We start from the raw sequence: 21,153 nt of genomic DNA on the forward strand, positions 1-21,153 counted from the left end.
AAAGATAAATGGACAATTCTATATCACTAAAGGCACACTGTGATTTTCTTTAATGACCATCATTAGAGGTGCTTTTTTGAAATAGGATATGGTTAATTTTCTGTGTGTGTGTCACTGGCTGAGATCTTTTTTATAATTTTACCATGATAATAGTTTCCACTAAAATATCAGTTTGTTTCATTATCTGTGGTGATTTTAAAGCAAAGTGTGACTTTTGTGTGCACTATTCATCTTTAATAATTGTTGTAGAGCAGATAATTGGTTTTCATTTGTGATTAATGTGGAAGAAATGGCATCTAGTTCCTTGCTGCTTGATAATTCTCTTTTAAATATAGTTTCTGAGGTTAGGAGTAACAGCATGTCAAGGTCTCTCCCTGTCACCTTTTTCGTGCTTGCGTCATGTTCGGAAAGCTTCAGTATCGCCACACACTCACACTCTCACTCACACACACCTTCAAGAACATCTGCTGTCAGTGTGTGTCATATCCACACACTAATGCGTTCCGCGCTTGGACACTTACATATCATTGTCATCAGTGACAGCATTGCCACACACGCACAAAACAAACAGATCATTTCCAAAAACCTTTGACAGCTCTACAAAAACAACACGCTCACTGTGGCTGCTTTCTTTGACAAAGTCACTAACCTGTGGAGTACGTTGTGTTTATTTGTAAAAATAAATAAATAAATTATATATATATATATATATATATATATATATATATATATTGCACATTATTGATTCATTATATATATGTACAGTTACATTAACATAGAATTTTTACATGAATAGGTAGGTAAAAGTAGGTTAATTTCTCTAGTAGTAGTATACTTTATTGTCCTCAAAAGCACATTTGTTGTGGACTAAATGTTGCTACAAACATACAATAAACAATTAGTAATACAATAAATACATAAAAAACAAGATAAACTCAAAGTAAAATCAATATAAACTCTTATTCACGTTTGCATGTGAATTTCAAATATATTTATTTGATTTATTTTTCTACATAAAGGAATTGTTCCCCCAAATTTCTCATTCAACAATGCATCATGACAATTTTATTTTATTTTATTGTATTTTATTTTATTTTATTTTATTTTATTTATTTTATTTTATTTTATTTTATTTATTCCCCTTCAGAAAAATCCCCCAACATTTATAGTTTTTATGTCATTTATTTTTTGTTTTGTTTTGTTTTGTTTTTTTACACCAAAAGAAAATTTAACATTTAACAACTATACCCCTAACATTTATAGTTCTCATTCAAAAATGCATCATGACAATTATTTTATTTTGTTTTGTTTTGGGGGTTTTTTTTGCACCAAAATATGTCCCATAACATTTATAGTTCTCATTCAAAAATGCATCATTACAGTAATGAAATTATTTTCATTGAAACATGCTGTTTATTCCTCTGGTCAGTAATATAGCTGTATTCAATAACATGGAAAAAAATATTACTAAGATATTATTTATATTTTTTAACACTATTTGTAAAGCCTATTCAATAATTTAGTTTTTTTTATTTAGTATTTTTACATTTTCTTTGTTTTGGGGGCTTTTCTCAGTAAATCTCACATATGTGATTTTATTTAATTACCAGATTTAATCAGTTAATCAGTTTAAACAGTTAAATTATTATTATTAATATTTATATATTTTTGTCTTGTTTTAACATTCATGTCAACACTGTGTAATATTTTGATGCAAATGTCAGATTATTTTTCACTTTACACCCAACCTTAAACTTCAAGACAACACAATAATAAAGCAAGAAGTAAAAAAAAGAAAAGAAAAAAAGAGAGACACCACAAAGTGAAACAAAAAGCATAAAAGAAAGAATGAGAATCTGTCACCAGTAGTTTGCTGCCAGTCAGTTGTTCTGCTTGTCACCCTGTTGATCCATTTTTATTTGTCTGTTTGTTTGTCTCCTGTTCTCCGACTCTCTTTTTTTCTTCGCTTTCGCGTTCACACACCTCACCTTTCTGCTTATTCCTGCACAATAAGAAAGCTTCTCTCGCACACACTGTCAGTATTTGTCAAATCCACACACTAATGCATTGTGCTCTCAGAGTCTTGCACATTGTTGTCATCGTCTGTATACGCAGAAACATGCTCACAATGAACCAAAAATATCTAACCGTTGCTGAACAATACATTTCTTTGCTCCTTTTTTGGCATAAAATCATAAGAATCTTTCTGTTAATGATCTGCATCAAATCAAAATCAAATCACCTTTATTTATATACCGCCTATAACAATACAGAATTGTGACAAGGCGGCTGTACAGTATTAAATAGGAAATAGTACATCAACAATGCAAAGGGCAACAGTAAACACTCAATTTTCAGGTAAAGGTAGTTAATCAAATACAACAAAATAAAATACAATATTGTGTGAAGATAAACTGAAGATAAAGCGTCCCCAACTAAGCAAGCCAGAGACGACAGCGGCAAGGAACCAAAACTCCATCGGTGACAAATGGAGAAAAAAACCTTGGGAGAAATCAGGCTTAGTCGGGGGGCCAGTTCTCCTCTGGCCAGACACAGAGGACTCACCAGGTCCCTCTGGTCCTGTGCCGACAGCTGTCTAGGTGACGAGGTCTTCACTGGGGATCCGTCTCTGGGGCTCATCTAGTCGATGTGGTCTCCGCTGACATTCAGTGCTGTAGAGGCCGTCTCTAGGTGCTGATCCACCTTCTGGGCTGGGTACGGACTGGATCCGGGGGACTGCAATGACCATCTGATCTGGATACGGACTGGATCTGGTGGTTAAGGTGATCTCGGAATAAGAAAGAAACAGACTAATATTAGCGTAGATGCCATTCTTCTGACGATGCACTGAGTACATCGGGTGTTATGGGAAGTGCCGGTTGACCTAATTAGTGCAGCCTAACAATCCTTTAACGGATTTGAATAATAAAAATGTGTTAATGTGTTATGTGTAAGCAAGGTTAAAGAGATGGGTCTTTAATCTAGATTTAAACTGACAGAGTGTGTCTGCGTCCCGAACAGTGTTGGGTAGATTGTTCCAAAGTTTGGGTGCTAAATAGGAAAATGATCTGCCACCCGCGGTTGATTTGGATATTCTAGGTATTATCAAACTGCCAGAGTTTTAAGAACGCAGCGGACGTGAGGGACTATAATGCGATAAGAGCTTGCTCAGGTACTGGGGAGCTAAACCATTCAGGGCTTTATAAGTAATTAGCAAGATTTTAAAATCTATACGATGTTTAATAGGGAGCCAGTGCAGTGTTGACAGAACCGGGCTAATATGATCATACTTTTTGGTTCTAGTAAGAACTCTAGCTGCTGCATTTTGGACCAGCTGGAGTTTGTTTATTAAGCGGATCATCATGTTGTAAGCGTTTTCCTTTTTAATTTGCTATTAGATGACACGATTCTCTCTCCCTCCTACTTCAAAGCTTCATAAACATCAATGCTTTTACCAAAACCAGTTTGTTCATATCCATATTACATTCAGAAGTAGGTTCAGTAAATTATGTGACTACTGTAAAATGCCAATCAGGCATGTTTTGATGCCCACACTTTTCTTTTGATTCAACTCGAGCTCTTTCATATGGTGAAAACAAATGAAAATTGGTTTGTCAAACACAAATTTGACTTGTGGAGGAGTCCAGTCTGGCCCACAAGATGATTTGAGCACAAAGATATTTTGAAGAATGTTGGTAACCAAACAGTTGACGGTAGCCATTGACTTCCATAGTATTTTTTGCATGCTATGGAAGTAAGTGGCTACCGCCAACAGTTTGGTTGCCAACATTCTTCAAAATGTCATCTTCTGTGTATAACAGCTGAAAAAATACAGGTTTGAAACAACTTGAGGGTGAGTAAATGACAACAGAATTTTTGAACGAGCTGTCCCTTTAAGTCTTGGATATAGGGTTCGAATTTCCTCGATAAACGATATAAAAAAATACGATAAATGTTCGATATAATGTTTATGCGGCAAAGGCGAAACAAAAGAGCACTAATCAAAGCGTGCCACTCGGACCGTTTATCCGCTCGGATCAAATTTCAAACGGCGGCACGGTGCGAACTTACTACAATAAACTTACTAGAGCAGATGAGTTCACTTGCTGATGAGGAGTCTTGGTCATTAAACAGTGACAGCGTGAGGTGCTTGAATTCAGCGAAGACACAAATGACTTGGTTTAAAGCCAGATGAAACAGCGCTGACAAACAGCAGAAACACTGTGTGCAACGATACAGTCAGAAGGCTTTTTAATCTACAAATCGCCATCATTTACCTTAGATTTACTGTAGTAGCACTAACTGCACAGTGGTATTCTGTCAGAAATGTGGGTATATTTGTCTTGAATTTTATTATATTATTAATGTAGACATGTATTAAATGTATTGAAGGAGGAATAATGGAATATAATTACAGTATTTTTGTAATTAAGCTGTAGCGTTTATGCATATATACTAAATGTATTTAGACTACTGTTTTTCGTACAAATACCTAGGAACCATATTACATTTTTTACCATAGTACCATAGTTTTACTCAATGGTATTAAGGGCTATATTTGAGCTTATAACTGTTATTATCACGATTTATGGATGAATCTATGAAAGAGCAATGGTTAATTTAAAAAAAAAAAAGAATAAAATTTCACCAATTTTTACAGATATTACTGATTTTGATAATGAACATAAATTTACATCTGCATCCTAACTTAAGATACTATCAAATGACAAAAAAGTGTTATATTATTAATATTATCAGGTAACACAAACCTTTTTTTTGATTTGAAACAATATTACTCATTAAAACATGCAAAACTAAGAAATATTTTTTTCGTTAAGATATTTATTTTGTTAAGGAAAAATGACTGGAAATTCAAAAAACAAAGACTTTCACATTGTAGCAAAAATCTACCTTTAAACTTGAAAGAATTAAAAATGTGACATTTATGGTGATAATTATCAATATCGACTGATATGAAAAAAATTATGGTGATCATTTTTTGCCCATATCGCCCAGCCCTACTTGGATACAGTTTTTCTTAAACAGTTGTTTTTGTGCATTTCTCAATCCCTACAGCACAACAACAGTATCTGTGGACTAAACTGTGGATCACTTTGTCTTTCTTTTGATACAAAATGTATTTAGTGAGAGCATTTGGCAAAATTCATATTTTGCATTAGTAAAAATGGACAACCCCTTCGTGCACATGGGTTTGCCCTATGGTAGAATGGGATGAGTTTGAGAAATGTTCTGAAGTTTTAATGCATTTTGACAGAAAACAAACTGCTGAGTGAAAGTGCATGCTGGAGGAATGTTGAAAAATTGTGAAAAGTGTTTAGAAATGCTTGTAAACATGTTTAAAACAAGCTGTAAAGACTTTAGTTATGCAGGGCATTTGAACATACATGCGAATGCATATTTATCAGCTGCATCTAGATCTGACAATTACTTTTCTTACTTTGCATTTTAAGAGTTGCTCACAGCAATAATGACATCATGAGGGAAAATATCTAGAGCAGATTTAACAGTTGCTTCCGAGTCTGTTTCATTATTGCCTTGATTTTTAAACATGATAGACTTAATGAAGTTAAGAGAAAGGTGACATGATGACATTTTCATAGAGAAGAAAGAAGGATATTCTGAACAGCAAGACATCTGCCCTTGCAAACATGCACCCACACAGAAAAGAAATGGATCTAATTGGATTTGAATGCTATAATGTGTTTTTTAATTGCTGACTGTGCCCTCATGATAACCTGTGGTCTGTTTATTCATTGTGTGAAGCCAGAAATCTCTCATTGTGTGACTCAGTTGGAGAACAGCTTTCCTGAGTTCACAAGCAAACTTGTCTAAATAAGCGGTTTCTCATAGATGTGTGTGTCCTACTGATATGTGAGAAATACTATAATAATTTGTATATAATAATTACTATAATTTGAAAGGACTTGTTATGAGTTTAGGGCTACAGGATAATGACAAAAATTTTATAATCTTTCATTATTTTCTGCTTAATTTCATTTTCTCTATCTTGGTCCATTCCAGTATTTATTTTATTTTATTTTATTTTATTTTATTTTATTTTATTTTATTTTATTTTATTTTATTTTATTTTATTTTTATTTTATTTTATTTTATTTTATTTTATTTTATTTTTTTTTATTTTTATTTTTATTTATTTTATTTATTGTGTACATATCATCAGTGCATATTATTCCAAAGAAAAAAGTTTATAATCTTTCATTAAATTTTAATAACTTTTTCTGCTTAATTTCAGTTTCTCCACCTTGTTCCATTCCAGTATTTTATTTTATTTTATTTTATTTTATTTTATTTTATTATTTATTACCAAATTTTTGTTCTCATTCAAAAATGCATGATTAAAATTATTTTATTTTATTTTATTTTATTTTATTTTGCACCGTATACTCATTTTTTTTTTTTATAGAGGCAATTTTACTTTGTCACAAATCCACAGAAATAAAATAAAATAAAATAAACACAAAAAAAGTTGGCACCAATAGTAATAAAAAAATAATTTTAAAAAAAGGAAATTAACTGACTGATTTAAGGACTGGTTTAAATCTGCACTGCATTCATGTGCTCAATGGACAGGTCTGTGACTAGTTATAATGTTCAACCAACCCTAATCAATCAGCTCAAGCCATTTTAATCATTTCTTTTTTATTTCTTTTTATTTTTTTTTTGAGGACATGAGCTTATGTAAGCATGCATGTGTCTGCAGGTTTACCTATGCCAGGTTTCGAGCTAAATCTGTTTTGGAGTATGACGTGCAAGAGCTTGTTTTGAAACCAGATATGACATTGTAAACACTGTGATCTTGTCTTATTTTGGGCTCATTTGTTTTTCCTCTGTCTCTCTTTGTAGAGCAAAAAAGAAGAACAAGCCGCTGAACCTGAAGATCCACAGCAGTGTGGCTGGGAGCTGTGAAAACCTGCCAACCCAGCGCTCTCCTCTCCACTCCGATCACTCACTCCGCTCCTTCTTTTTCCCCAATTTTGTCCCTTCGACACCACCGGTGCACTCCGACACCCCCTCAGCAAGTGAGTAACAGCCATTAACCTCTATGCATAACAACACATTGTTTCAGTCCTACTTAAAATACAGATGATGAGAGCATTACTCCTGAAAAGCCTCCCTGCGTAGTATGTTTTTCTTTGCTTGAAATGGCAAATATCCCAAATATCCAGACAGAACAGTAAAGCAATCTGGTGACATTATCATCATATAAACAGATGAACAGATGATACAGTAATGATTAAAATTAATGAATAATTAGTCAGTAATGTTTGTGTGTGTGTGTTATTCTTTATAGCCAATATATATATTTTTTAATATATAATACCTTACAAGTTAATACATTTTCTAAATTGTAATAATAAATTAATAAATAATTACTAAGTAATGTTGTGTGTGTGTGTGTATGTGTCTGTTGTTTTATAGCCAAACATTATATAATAAAATAGTATTTAATAAAATATATAATAAAATATATATGTACTAAAAATAATTGAATGTAACATATTAGAAAAATATGTTTTTAATATATAATACATTACAAGTTATTAGTTTAAGTCAATATTATCGTATAAACAGATGATACAGCAATGATTAAAATTCATTAAATTGTAATAATAAATTAATGAATAATTATTAAGTAACGTTTTTGTTATATATATTTATATATATATATGTATGTATATGTATGTGTATATATGTATTAAATAATTTAATTTAATTAATAATTAATTAATAATTTAATTGAACATATTCTAATTTATTTCATTTTATAAAATTAAAAAAATGTTTTGTTTTTTTTTTGTTTTTTTTTAATATAATACCTTTTTATAATACCTTTTTTAATATATGTTTCTGGTTTTATTAGGCACATTTCTTTGATTCCAAAGAAAAATAATCTGTCATGAAATCATATTAGGTTAATAAATTTTAATTTCCTTTTCTCCACTTGGCTCCATTTTCCATTCCTTGCTTAAACCTTTTTGATTAAAAATAAATCATTTTTGCTGATGTAATTTGTTGTACCATCAGAAATATGTTGCCTAATAGAATTCAAATGGGTTGTACATGTGAGAAATTCATTTAATTTACACTCCCAGTTAAAAATGTTTTAATGTTTTTTTAAAGAAGTCTCTTCTGCTCACCAAGCCTACATTTATTTGATCCAAAATACAACAAAAACAGTAAAATTTAGATATATTTTTACTATTTAAAATAACTGTTTGCTATTTAAATATATTTTAAAATGTCATTTATTCCTGTGATTTCAAAGCTGAGTCATTACTGCAGTCACATGAGCCTTCAGAAATCATTTCAATATTCTGATTTGCTGCCTCAAAAACATTTATTATTATTATGTTAAAAATGGCTGAATAGAATTTTTTCAGGTTTCTTCGATTAATAGAAACTTTCTCATTTTGAGAAAAATCTCTGATCTGAATTTTTTTGCAACATAATACATTATGTTTTTATCCTCACTTTTGATCAGTTTAAAGCATCCTTGCAAAATAAAAGTATTAATTTCTGTAATAAAAAAAAATATATATATATATATATATATACTCCAAGCTTTTGAATGGTATAGTGTATAATATTACAAAAGCTTTTTATTTCAGATAAATGCTGATCTTTGTATCTTTCTATTCATCAAAGAATCCTGAAAAAAATTTCTCAGATGTTTTAAATATTGATAATAATAATAAAAACCATTTAGTGAACAGCAAATCAACTCATTAGAATAATTTCTGAAGGATCATGTGACACTGAAGACTAGAGTACTGATGCTGAAAACTCAGCTTTGATCATAGGAATAAATTACATTTTAAAATATATATAGAAAATTACTATTTTTAATAGTAAAAATATTTCTGTTTTTGCTGTACTTTGAATAAATTTAAATAAATGCAGGCTTGGTGACCAAAAAAAACGTCTTTAAAAAACATAAAAAATCGTACTGTTCAAAAACTTTTGACTGGTAGTGTATACAGTGTTTATGTGAAATATTCAAGAAATGCATCATATTTACTAATCACTTTTTAATATGTTATTATAATACGCTACCTGTATCGACTTTCTCATTTCGAGAAAAATCCCTGATCTAAATTTCCTTTTTGCATTCAATTGCACCGCTTCATCTCAGGCGCGTTTAAAGACATTCAAACTCTTGGTCAACATCGTTAGATCACCGCTAGCGTTGACAGATGTCCGATGACGCACGTCGCTCAATTACAACTTTCTTTGTCGTTTTCTTCCACAATGTGACTTTTCTTCTCATCACCTATTAAAGGGCAGCGTCCCAAACCTACATGTGTCCCAGGACACCTGGCATCGTGTGAGCGCATATTGTCCAAGCCCAATGTCTCCTACACCGGGGGCCTCTTAGCGTGGGCTATTAGAGGAATAATGGGCCGAACGGAAGCCGTGTGTATGTGAGAAGACTGGGAATGACACAAGAATGACGCAAAACATTCTGTTTTGGAATGAGATTATAGTACAGATGGAGGGAAAAGTTTTGACTGCTTGTTTCCAGAATTATGAGTGATAGACCCCCTCCAAGCTTTGGCAATCTACCGTGTGCTTTGTACATTGTATGCTGGGGGAAATATCCGGAGAGGTAACTGTTAGGGTGTTTTTCGTTTCATCTACCCCTGTTTTGATGGTTTTGACAAATTAATACTTCAGGTAATCACAATTTTTGGCTCTAATTGAAGTCCAACCACTGTTGAGCAGTGTTTCTACTCTTATTTTTTACTAAAAATAGCTTTACATCAGTTGCTCACCAATGGATCGTCTGCAGTGAATGGGTGCCGTCAGAAGGAGAGTCCAAACAGCTGATTAAAAAAAATCACAAAAATTCACAAGTAATCCACACCACTTCAGTCCATCATTTAATGTTTGTAATAAAGAAAATCAATCATTAAGACGTTTTTCATTTCAAACTATTCCTTCTGGCTAAAATATGGTTCTCTATCCATAATACAGTATTGCTTTCTCCAGTGAAAAAGTCATCTTGTCTAAATCAGGAGAGGAAAAAACCCAGATCTAACACAATTTACAAGCAAAAGCAGTACAAAATGATTCTTTTGTGGATTATTGTGATGTTTTTATCAGCTGTTTGGACTTTATTCTGACGGCACCCATTCACTGCAAAGGATCCATTGGTGAGCATGTGATTTAATGCAAAATTTCTCCAAATCTGTTCTGAAGAAGAAACAAACTCATCTACATCTTGTGTGATCTGTAATTGTATAGCAAATTGTCATTTTTATTTCAATTAGCACTAATGTTTTAATAGTTTTAGTTCTCTTTTTACTTAATGACAACAACCCAAACAACTAAATTCCTCCAGAGTTTTGGATGCAAGAGCTTTTGTTGCAAAACCAGATGAAAGATCGTTATAGTTGAATTTCCGATAAATCGGTTGCAGGGGTATAATCACATTGGGTTTGTGGCAGCCTCTCTAATAGCATTACTTGCTTTCTGGACTTCCCGATGGGGCTCCAGGCCGGACGCGGTGGCAGTAACCAGGCCTCGCGAGTGTCGTCAGCCCTGGTAATGCGTCTGCTGTTGTTCTGCGTGTGGTGACAATATTTTTGTACACAGCAAGCAACAGTTTGCCCAAGGTCTGTACTTCACGGTTTCAAGTTTCTTGACATCCACACAGAATACAATCAGTGTGTGCAATACTGTGAAATGCTTTCGTGCAGTTTAACTCTAGACTTCACAACTAAAAGTTGAGAATAGGGTAGAGAAAGACAAATAAGCCAGAGGATATTGTTGGTGTTTGCATGTTAGACTTAGGATAGGTTAGGAGACTAAAAATTCTTAGTTGGTTTTATTTAAGAATCTCAGATTTTTCTCTTAAAATTTCTTAGGTGATTAAAATGTTTGTGTTTGAATAGAAATTTCTGACTATTTTTATTATTATTTATTATTAATATTATTAATGCAAACATAATTATAATAGTATTATAATAGCATTATTTTTATTCAACACCTCCACAATTTAGGGTCACAATAATAGTAATAATAATAATAATAATAAATAAATTTTATTTAGAGTACTTTGAGATCACTTGGTTAATACTACTATTATAATGGCTACTAATAACAACAACAACAACAACAATAATAATAATAATAATTATTATTATTATTAATGCAAACATGATTTTAATAGTATCATATTAATATTACAATTTAGGGTCCCATTAAAATATAATATAATAATTTATTTATTTATAGTACCTTGAGATCACTTGGTCCCATAATAATAATAATAATAATAATAATCAATTTATTTATAGTACCTTGAGATCACTTACTACTACCACTACTACTAATAGTACTTATTATTTTTATTATTATTATTAAAGCAAGCATAATTTTAATAGTATTATTAGTATTATTATTTAACACCTCCACAGTTTATGGTCACATAATAATAATAATAATAATAATAATAATAATAATAATAATAATAATAGTAACATTTATTTATTTATTCATTTATTTATTGTATCTTGAGATCATTTGGTCACATAATAATAATAATAATAATAATAATAATAATAAATTTATTTATAATACATTGAGATCACTTAATACTACTACTACTACTATCACTACTACTAATAGTTATTTGTTGTTATTATTATTATTATTGTTTATTTATTTATTATTATTATCAATGCAAAAATAATTTTAATAGTATCGTTATTAATATTATTCAACACCTCCACAATTTAGGGTCACACAATAAATAAATAAATAATTTTTAAATTTGAGATCACTTGGTAAAAAATAAATAAAAAAATTGTTCTCAATTTAATTTCAATACTTTATAGAAAGTTTAAGGACTCTTTTGTCATTTACATCCTTTTGAAGTGTGTGTCTAGCTGTAGAACAAATGTAAACTACTGTATAATGTAATAGCCAACTCTTGACTGTAATTTCTTGGCTGCAACAATTTATCCTCATGACACAAAGACGCAGTGCAGCACTTTTATAACATCATTTATCGGGCTGTCACTCAAACCCATAGAATTGTTTAAGAGCAGGTCAATAGCAGGTGTTAAATGTACTTAACGTCACTCATATTTCCTTTTTGAAAAAAGCCTGTCAGTTGAAATCTTAGCAAACTGTAAATCCAATAATGGTGCTTTGTACTGTTCTGGAAAGGCCTGATCAGAAGCAAATCACTATGTTAGTCATTGTTTTACAAACCATTTTGTTTAGTCTGTCTGTTTGTAAGATGCCTGTGGTATTTATATCACTTACACTGGCATGTGATTGGTCGATCGTGACTATGGGCCAACTGCTGCTTCATCTGGCTGAACAAACTCTTGTTTGTCTAAATCTGATAGTTAATTGAGTCAACATGGTGGTTCTTAATGACTGGTTGTTGGTTTAAAAAGGGGAAACAGTACCATATGAATGTTTTTCTGCTAATTAGACATCTGCCTCTGGTAGATTTGGTATTTTTAGCAATATTTGTGCTGTAGTTTGGGTTTTTTTGTTTTTTTTAGATGCACCAATTAAACACACATTCACCTGCTCAGTAGTGATGCTGGTTTGTGTTCACAAGTAAGTAGGTCTGTTTCTGTGCCTGCGGTTAAAGCATCCACCTGCTGTGAGACGATGGGAGTTTGTCAGGTAAACTTTTAACTCGGGTCTGATGAAAGACTGCTCTCTTTTGCTCTGTTTCTTCATAGCATGAAAGGATTTGATTTACATTTAAATGCCATGTAAATGCCATGGTATAGAAATATGGTAATCATTCTATATTTGATTAAGTCCTGGTACTTTGCTGCCGCTGTGCTTTTTTTGATGGATGCTGAAGTCTGTTGGATCATTTTTCAGCTGGCTTTTGTTTCACTTTAACCCTTACAAGTGTATTTGATTATTATAGTAAATAAGATTAGTTTCTGGTTTTTGTTATGATTTGCATCATCTCCTTTAAAACTTTGAGCGGTTGCCATAGAAACAGGCAAGCAAGGGTTTTGTCTAAAATTATCACTGCAGTGTAGTTTATGCTACTTGTTTAGATTGTTTGTTTTTATGTGTATTAATATATACTCTAATCATTTTATTTTAAATAACTGTTATCATTTTTAATCATAATGCATTTATCACTGCAGAGTCATAGGATATTAATATCAGTGTTATTTAAGTATTTCAAAACAGTGTTTGTATTTATGAATCTTTCTTTATATTTTGAAACTTCATAAAATTCATTTTATTTTAAGTTTTAGTAAATTATGATTTTGTCATTTTTATTAGTTTTTAATTAGTTTTATATTTCTGTTTAGCTTTAATGTGTGTTTTTAATTCTAGTAATTTTAGTACTTCAACTTTACTTCAGTTGCAAGGCAACAATTAATTTAACTTTTTTTTTAGTTTTTCAGTATTTATATTTTTTGTTATAGTATTCATTTAGTTCAATATTTATAGTTTTTGTTTGTTTTATATTTTTCTCAGAATTGTGTGATACGAACTCGCAATTCAGACTTTTTTTATCAGAATTGTGAGATATAAACTAGCAATTGTGAGTTATAAAGTCAGAATTGTGTGATTAAAAACTCACAATTCTGACTTTTTTCTCACAGTTCTAACGATTTTTCTCGGAATTGAGAGATATAAACTTACAACTGATATTTTCTCAGAATTGTAAGCTTATATCTCACAATTCGGACTTAATAACTCACAAATACATGATATAAAGCCAGAATTGAAAATTTTGAGAGAAATTTGCAGGACAAACTCACAATTCTGAGAAATTTACTACTCGCAATTGGATCATTCCATGTTAAATCAACCAAATTTCAAAAACAAATTTTGGATTTTGCTAATATTCTTAGTCATTCGTAGACACGATAGACATGTATAGTGATGAAAGCCAAAATATTAAATACCATTGATAAATATCTACTGAGTAATCCACTATTTTGTAGAGGGAGGTTAAAATGGCAATTTTCGCTTTAGATTTAGAGTCAAGTTACAGGGGGTTAAAAATTACTTTGGAAAAATGGCAGCATCATTATCTTATTTTTACACAGAATACACCTATCTAGCGAAACGATCTGTCATTTTTTCAGAAAATAAGAATTTGTATACCTCTTAAGCACAAAAGTTTGTGTTCCGTGTCCACGACGCTACATACTATTGAATCACATCGAATTGTTGTTCTGGAAGTGGAGTTCTCCTTTAAAGAGGAATGGCTGAACAACAAATAATCTTGAAACTAGAGACAAGACAACTGTATTGAACGTACCTGAGTGCCATAAATATTCTTTTTCCAAAGTTTGTGTGCCTGTAACTTAAGTATTAAAGATATTGCAATATGATTTTAGATTCTAATTGTTAATAAACGTTTCTTTGGGAATCTTAACTTTTTTTTAAGGCCCTACATCATTCAGTCCCAGAGATATGGGGATCACACTGAGGCTCTATGTCCAGATTGTTGAATGTTACCCGTTTTTAGTGGTCGAAAATCAGATGTTGGTCACTTTGTATACAGTTGATACTTATTTTATTTAAAGAACAATGTCTGAAGAAGAAATAATGTTGTAATTAGAAACACCATATTGAATTTCCAATATCTCTGGAACCGAACCTCATAGGGCATTAAAAATAAATATGCAAAAAAGGGAAAGTTTGTTAAGACCAAATATCTAAAAGGGCATTTAAATATCTTTAATACTTCTTGAGTTACAGCCATGCAAACTTTGGAGAAAAACGTTTTGCCCATTTTTTAATGGTCACCATTGGCACACAATGCAACAAAGATGACAGAAGTGAACAGATTTTACTAATAGAACTACCAATCTCTGTGTAAAAATAACATTATGATGCTGCCATCTTTCTGAAGTCATTTTTACTCGCTGTAACTTGACTCTGAATCTCAGGTGAAATTGCCATTTTGACCTCCCTCTACAAATAGTGGATTACTCAGTAGATATTCATCCATGACATTGAATATTTTGGCTTTCATCACTATACATTGTCTATCTTGTAAAAATGTATCAAAAAGTTTTTGAAATTTGGTTGATTTGACACAGAATGACCCAGCTGCGAGTTGTACATTCACAGTTTTTCAGAATTTCTCAGAATTACGAGTTTATGTCCTGCAATTGTGACTTTTTCCTCAGAATTCGCTATTCTGGCTTTATTTATCATGAGTTTATTTCTTGCAATTTTGAGTTTTTAATCACATAATTCTGACTTCATAACTCACAATTCTGAGAAAAAAGTCTGAATTGCGAGTTTGTATCTTGCAGTTTTGACTTTATTTCTCTGAATTTCGACTTTGTCTTTCATCTCTGACTTTATAACTTGCAATTGCGAGTTCGTCACGCAATTTTATATCTCACAATTCTAACTTTATAACTCACTGTTGCGAGTTTATATCACAATTCTGAGAAAAGAAAATTATCAGAACTGTGAGGTAAGAAGTTGCAATAACCTGTGACTATTTGTTTCTTTTTATCTGTGGCGGAAATGGTTTTCCATATACTTCAGTTTTATTTCAAATAGCAGATCATTTTTTAATAGCTTTATTTAACAATAACAACATTGGTTGATGTGCTCGTCTCTGATTATTATGGACTAAATTGATGCATATACCAGATATAAAGATATCAATAGTGGAGACCAGCTTCTGGTTTTATAATGAAATGCTTCCAGGATTTTTAATTCGGAGAAGAGCCTCTTAGCATGAGCAGAATTGCTTTGCTGAAGTAAAAATAACATTTGTTTTCATCGTTTGAGCATTTTATATTCTACTTTCATTAAAGGTATCATTGTAATAATGTACAAAAGACATCAGTGTAGAGGCTCTTTGCTTTGTACACCGTGGATTTGTTTTTTGTATGCAAGAGTGTACATTTATATAAGTGGAAAAATCCAGCTGCTTTAAAAAGATAATTGTGTATGCACACTGCTACATTTGTACATTAGTGAAAAAAGACTTTAAAGGATAGACGTACAGTCTGTTTGATATGTTGTGCTTACACTATATCTAATTCTCACAGCCCATGAGTTTTTTGAGCACTGTAAATTTGTGGAAAACTATGAATGATTGACATCCATGTGCAAAACAGTGTGACTTTTTGAGCAGGTTGTGCTTGTTTTTATTAATGGAAAATTAAATATGGCATTTCACATGTGTGATGATGACTTTTGAGTAAAATAACAGTAATCAAATGTTTTAAAGGTACAGCTTCTAGAAAACTACACTTACTTTTTGATTGAGAGTTTGTTCATTTACCTTTCACCACAATGTAAATTCTTTCTCAAATCAAATTATGCCTTGTGCGTGATAGAAGTATGTGGTGCAAATAGGGCTGGGCGATAATGCGATAGCAATAATTATCGCGATATAATTTTCCTCTATAAAACTATATAAAGAGTTTGATAAATGTTCAGTATAATTTTTATGTGCCAAAAGCGGAACGAAACAGCATGACTCATTTAAATCGCGCCACACTGACCTTTTAGTGATTTAAACTAGTTTAAAGCTGTGTGCAACAAGACAGTCAGAAGGCTTTTCAATCTACACATCAACATCATTTACCATGGATTTTCATGTAGTAACACTCACTGCACCATAGTATTGTGGCAGCAATGTGGGATATTCACATTGAATTTTATTACAGGAGTAATGGTATATAATTATAGTATGTATGTATTTATGATTAAGCTATAACATGTGTGCATTTATACTGAATGTTTTTACACTAACGTTTTTAATGCAAATAGGCTACCTATAAAACCATGTAGTTATATTTTTACCATGGTGATGAGGTGCCATTATGTGTGGTTTTAACTGTGTTTATCATGTTTTAAATGTATGCTTGCTACTATGGGAGACCAATGCTTAATTAAAAAAAAAAAAAAAAAAAAATGGGTCAGAATAAATTTAACCATATAAAACTGAGGTTGCTACAATTTTTACAGATGTTACTGATTGATAATGAACAAAAATTTGCATCCTCAAGCTACTATCAAATGTGCATTTCTAAGAGACAAAAAAAGTGATATTATTATTATGATTATTATTATTATCAGACAACCCAAACCTGTTTCTTGATTTGAAACAATATAACTGATTAGAACATCAACTAATTTTTCTATTTAGATATTTATTTCGTTAAGGAAAATTAATGGTCTGGTTTCTACAACTTTCACTTTGGAGCAAAAATCTGACTTTAAACTTGAAAGAAATAAAGATTTGACATTTGTCGTGCTAATTATCGATATCAACTGATATGAAAAAAATTATTGTGATATTTGTTTTGCCCATATCGCCCAGCCCTAGGTGTAAAAGACATTTTATACAAACGTTTGGATTTGGATTGGATTTTATTATGGGCAGAATTTTCAGTCAGTTTCATAATTTGTGTAAAAATTGCTATTATTTATGTTACACAATAAATTTAAAAAGGTAGTTGCAAATTTTTGTTTCACAAATTTCCTCAGAATTCTGAGAAAAAGTCAAAATTGTAAGATGAATGCAGAATTCTAAATTTTCTCAGAATTCTTAGTTACTTTTTTTTATCTCTGAATTCTTTTTTTGTTTCCAACATGAAATAAACAATAGAAAAGGTAATTGAAACTTTTTATCTCATAATTTGAATCTCACATTTTTGAGTTTGTCTGTAAGTTCATATCTCGCAGTTCCCAGGAAAAAAAGAGTAAATTGTGAGATATAAACTAAGAATTGTGAAAAATATCCAAATTGTAAGATAAAAAGTCGCAATTTCCTTTTTTATTATGGTGGAAACAAGCTTTAGTAGATATCAGAGCTTGTAGAATATGACATTTTATAATAGATTTTCATACTTAAAGGTTGAAAGTGTGGGTCTGGGGCAAGAGTAAAGTAATAGAATTTGTATAGAAGAAGAATCTGAAAAGTAGGCAGAGTAAAAGGAAAATGTTTTAATCTGAGCGTCATATAATAAAAAGTGTAAGTTTGTGTGTAAGTTTTGATAAAAATCAACCTCTGAGCCATTAAAGTTCCCATAGTCGGAAAAACACTCATATATTTATGCTGTTTGTGTCCTCAAGATCACTCATGATTCAGGAGAAGTCCAGCACCCCAGAACAAAGATCATATCAAAGCTCTGATCTAATTTGGAACTCCGTGTTCATCCTGATCCACCAGAAAGAACCAGCCGAGCCGAATGCCGAGGTCACGATAGAGACACACTCGCATCCATATTTGATATAAGCATCAGGCAATGCGCATTGACAGAGGCAGTCATCAGGAATCTCAAGTGAATATATAAGTGGATGCAATCAAAGGCAGACTATGAAGCAGGTTATTAAAGCAAGGCTCCTCATATTTTTTCATACACTGTTTTATCCTTTTAGAATAAGGCAGAGCAGATTATCATGTGTGTGTGTGCGTGTGTGCGTGTGTACTTGTCCTCTCTCTTAATCATATACAAATAGAGTATAATTGAGCATGGACAATCTAATGAATGGCCTTTTGAACTAACAGTGCTGTGGGCAGCAAATGTGATTATTGTCTTACAAGTCTCCATTTGGTTTTTATCACATCTCGTCCATCTAAGCGATGACAGAACACATCAAATTTAAATTCTTCAAATTCTATCTGAGTGATCTTTTTAAGCATTTAAGGATTTATATATTAAATATAGCATTTTCTTAAAAAATACAAATAATAACAAAGTCACTACTGTTTGAAAATTGTGGTCAGTACACTGTAAAACTTTTTTTTTTTTTTTTACCAGTTTCAGCTCAAAAACCTAAGTTCAGCAGCTGCCTTAAAATTTTAAGTTAAATCAACTTAAAACTACAAGTCATTTTAACTCGCTACAATATAGTGAGTTAAAATGACTTGTATTTTTAAGTTAATTTAACTTATTAGTTTAAATGACTTTTATGTTGATTTAACTTAAAATTTAAGGCAGCTGCTTAACTTAACTTTTTAAGTTGAAACTGGTGAAACTTTTAACAGTGTAAGAATCCAGTGAAACAGGAATATTGTGACTCTTTCTATTTTAAAATATTTTTAAATGTAATTAAAAAATCTCCAGAATGCTGATTCAAGGAACATTTCTTATTATTTTCAATGCTGAAAACAGTTGTTACAAATTATTTTTATGGAAACTGATACATTTTTTTTTAGAATGAATAAAAAGAACAGTATTTATTTCAAAAACAAAACCTTCAGAAATATCTTGTATAAATGTCTTTACTGTCTTTACCTTGGATCTATTTAAAGCAAAAAAAAAAAAATCTTAAAAAATAATCTGTTTCACATTTATTATTTTTTTTTAATAAATTGTTTTACAGTTGTTGCACAATACATGATATGTCAGTTGATTTCTATATTAATGCAAATTAAAGTTTATGATTGTTATTTATTTATGACTTTTTATCTTATACACTAATTTAGACTTTTTATCTCAATTATTTTTATTTTTTTTATTTTTATTAATTTTATCTAATCATTTGACTTAATTTTGACATGATTTTAACTGTTTATCTCATAATTGACAGTATCAGGTATTTTCAACCTTTTAGCTCATAATTATGTCTAATAATTTCAACTTTTTGTCATAATTATTTTTGTCACAATTCCAACTTATCTCGCAATTATGTCTTAGTATCTTATAATTTCAACGTTTTTTTTTTTTGTTTTTATATCATAATGTAAATGTTTTGTTATAACTTTTTAAAATGTAGAATTTAAATCTCAATTTTGCAGCTGTTTTATTAATATTGTGGCTCTTAACCTCTTAACCATGGTAAAATTACTGTTTGGCTTCTTGTAACTTATTGCTTTTTTACAACCGTTTTGTAGCTCATCCGGGAATACCTTTTTTATCCACTTTATGAAAGTGATTTCAAGGTTTATAATAGTTACTTGGTGTTTTAATGTCCTGTTCTTTGTGTTTTCTTTTGTCTGACCCAACCGTTCTTTTGTAGATACTCTGTCTGTTCCTCGTTGGTCTCCTCAGATACCTCGCAGAGACCTCGGCAACTCCATAAAACACAGGTAAGATTTGTGCAGATGTGAATGCATGGTATTGGTTACAAAATGTCAAGCCAATTAACTTGTGCGGTTGTGCAACTCCAGTCATTCCTGCTCACATGACTTGATTACTCCAAATACCATCGATCCCAAGTCAAACAAAGAGCCTGCGTTTGCACGTACACCATGAAACACAATGCTTTTGTGATGGAAGTTATAATGGTTTTAATGAGAGCTGAATGTAGATTAACAATCAAAACATATGCAAAGTTCACTAAGGCTTAAAAAAATGTCTCATTTTACACTTTTCATGTCTGCGTGTCATCATAGATGGACAACTGCCACTTTCAAAACGCAAGCTGATAAACAGATCCAAAAAATTGAAACGCTCATATCAACTTTGAGCTGGCTACGGTGATGTGAGCTGAGTACTAAAGCCAGCCTCCTCTTTTATAAGACAGCATGGCTTCAATCTAATGAAGACACTTTGACACTGTCAGAGCCCATTAGTCATATTCTATTAACTGTCAGCTTCTGTTCATATCAGAGAAATAGATTGGCAAATGCACAGTGACCCTTCAGAGGAACTCTATTGCAGGAGATTTGAATGGCTCTTTTATTGTGGAGAGCAGCAAATGTGACTACATGTAAACAAAAAGAGAGAAGAAATGAAGAATAAAGCGAGCACCTTCCATGCAATTCTGCTGAACAATCGGCAATGCATCTGTACGGCCTTTGTCCTCACGTGTGTTTGTCAAGCGCGGAAGCGCAGTTGAGTGCAAAGGAGATATTGAGAGATACTCGGTTACAATTAAATTACTCTAAATTGAGAATTACTGCCAAAGTGCCTATCTTTGGGCATACGCTACACATATCTGTCTCTCGATGAAAAGGTTACTTGGCAAATGTAATCGCTGTTGTGACACATTTGCTCTTTCATCTGAAGAGTTTAGGAGTGGTTGTCAAAAGGTCAGAACCATCTGCTGATAGTTTGACAGTGATGCAAAACAAACCCATATGGCCTCATGCATTTTAAAAATGGATGAAATTAGTGTTTTTTCTGGGAAAATGTCTCAAAAAAAGGCTCATTAATGAATCACGCCACTTATTTGTGC

General features: G+C 31.5%; 1 protein-coding gene across 2 annotated transcripts in view; it reads left to right on the forward strand.

The window, feature by feature from the left end:
- Positions 1-21,153, forward strand: part of ksr2 (kinase suppressor of ras 2) — a 123,352-nt gene that overhangs the window by 56,752 nt on the left and 45,447 nt on the right. For both annotated transcript variants that reach the window (XM_051110462.1, XM_051110463.1), the window contains exons 6-7: positions 6,886-7,061; positions 19,993-20,062. In XM_051110462.1, the coding sequence (XP_050966419.1) occupies positions 6,886-7,061; positions 19,993-20,062 (246 nt within the window). The remainder of the gene's footprint in view (positions 1-6,885; positions 7,062-19,992; positions 20,063-21,153) is intronic.

The sequence above is a fragment of the Labeo rohita genome, chromosome 5, assembly GCF_022985175.1.
Source record: "Labeo rohita strain BAU-BD-2019 chromosome 5, IGBB_LRoh.1.0, whole genome shotgun sequence".
In the NCBI taxonomy this organism is placed as follows: domain Eukaryota; kingdom Metazoa; phylum Chordata; class Actinopteri; order Cypriniformes; family Cyprinidae; genus Labeo; species Labeo rohita.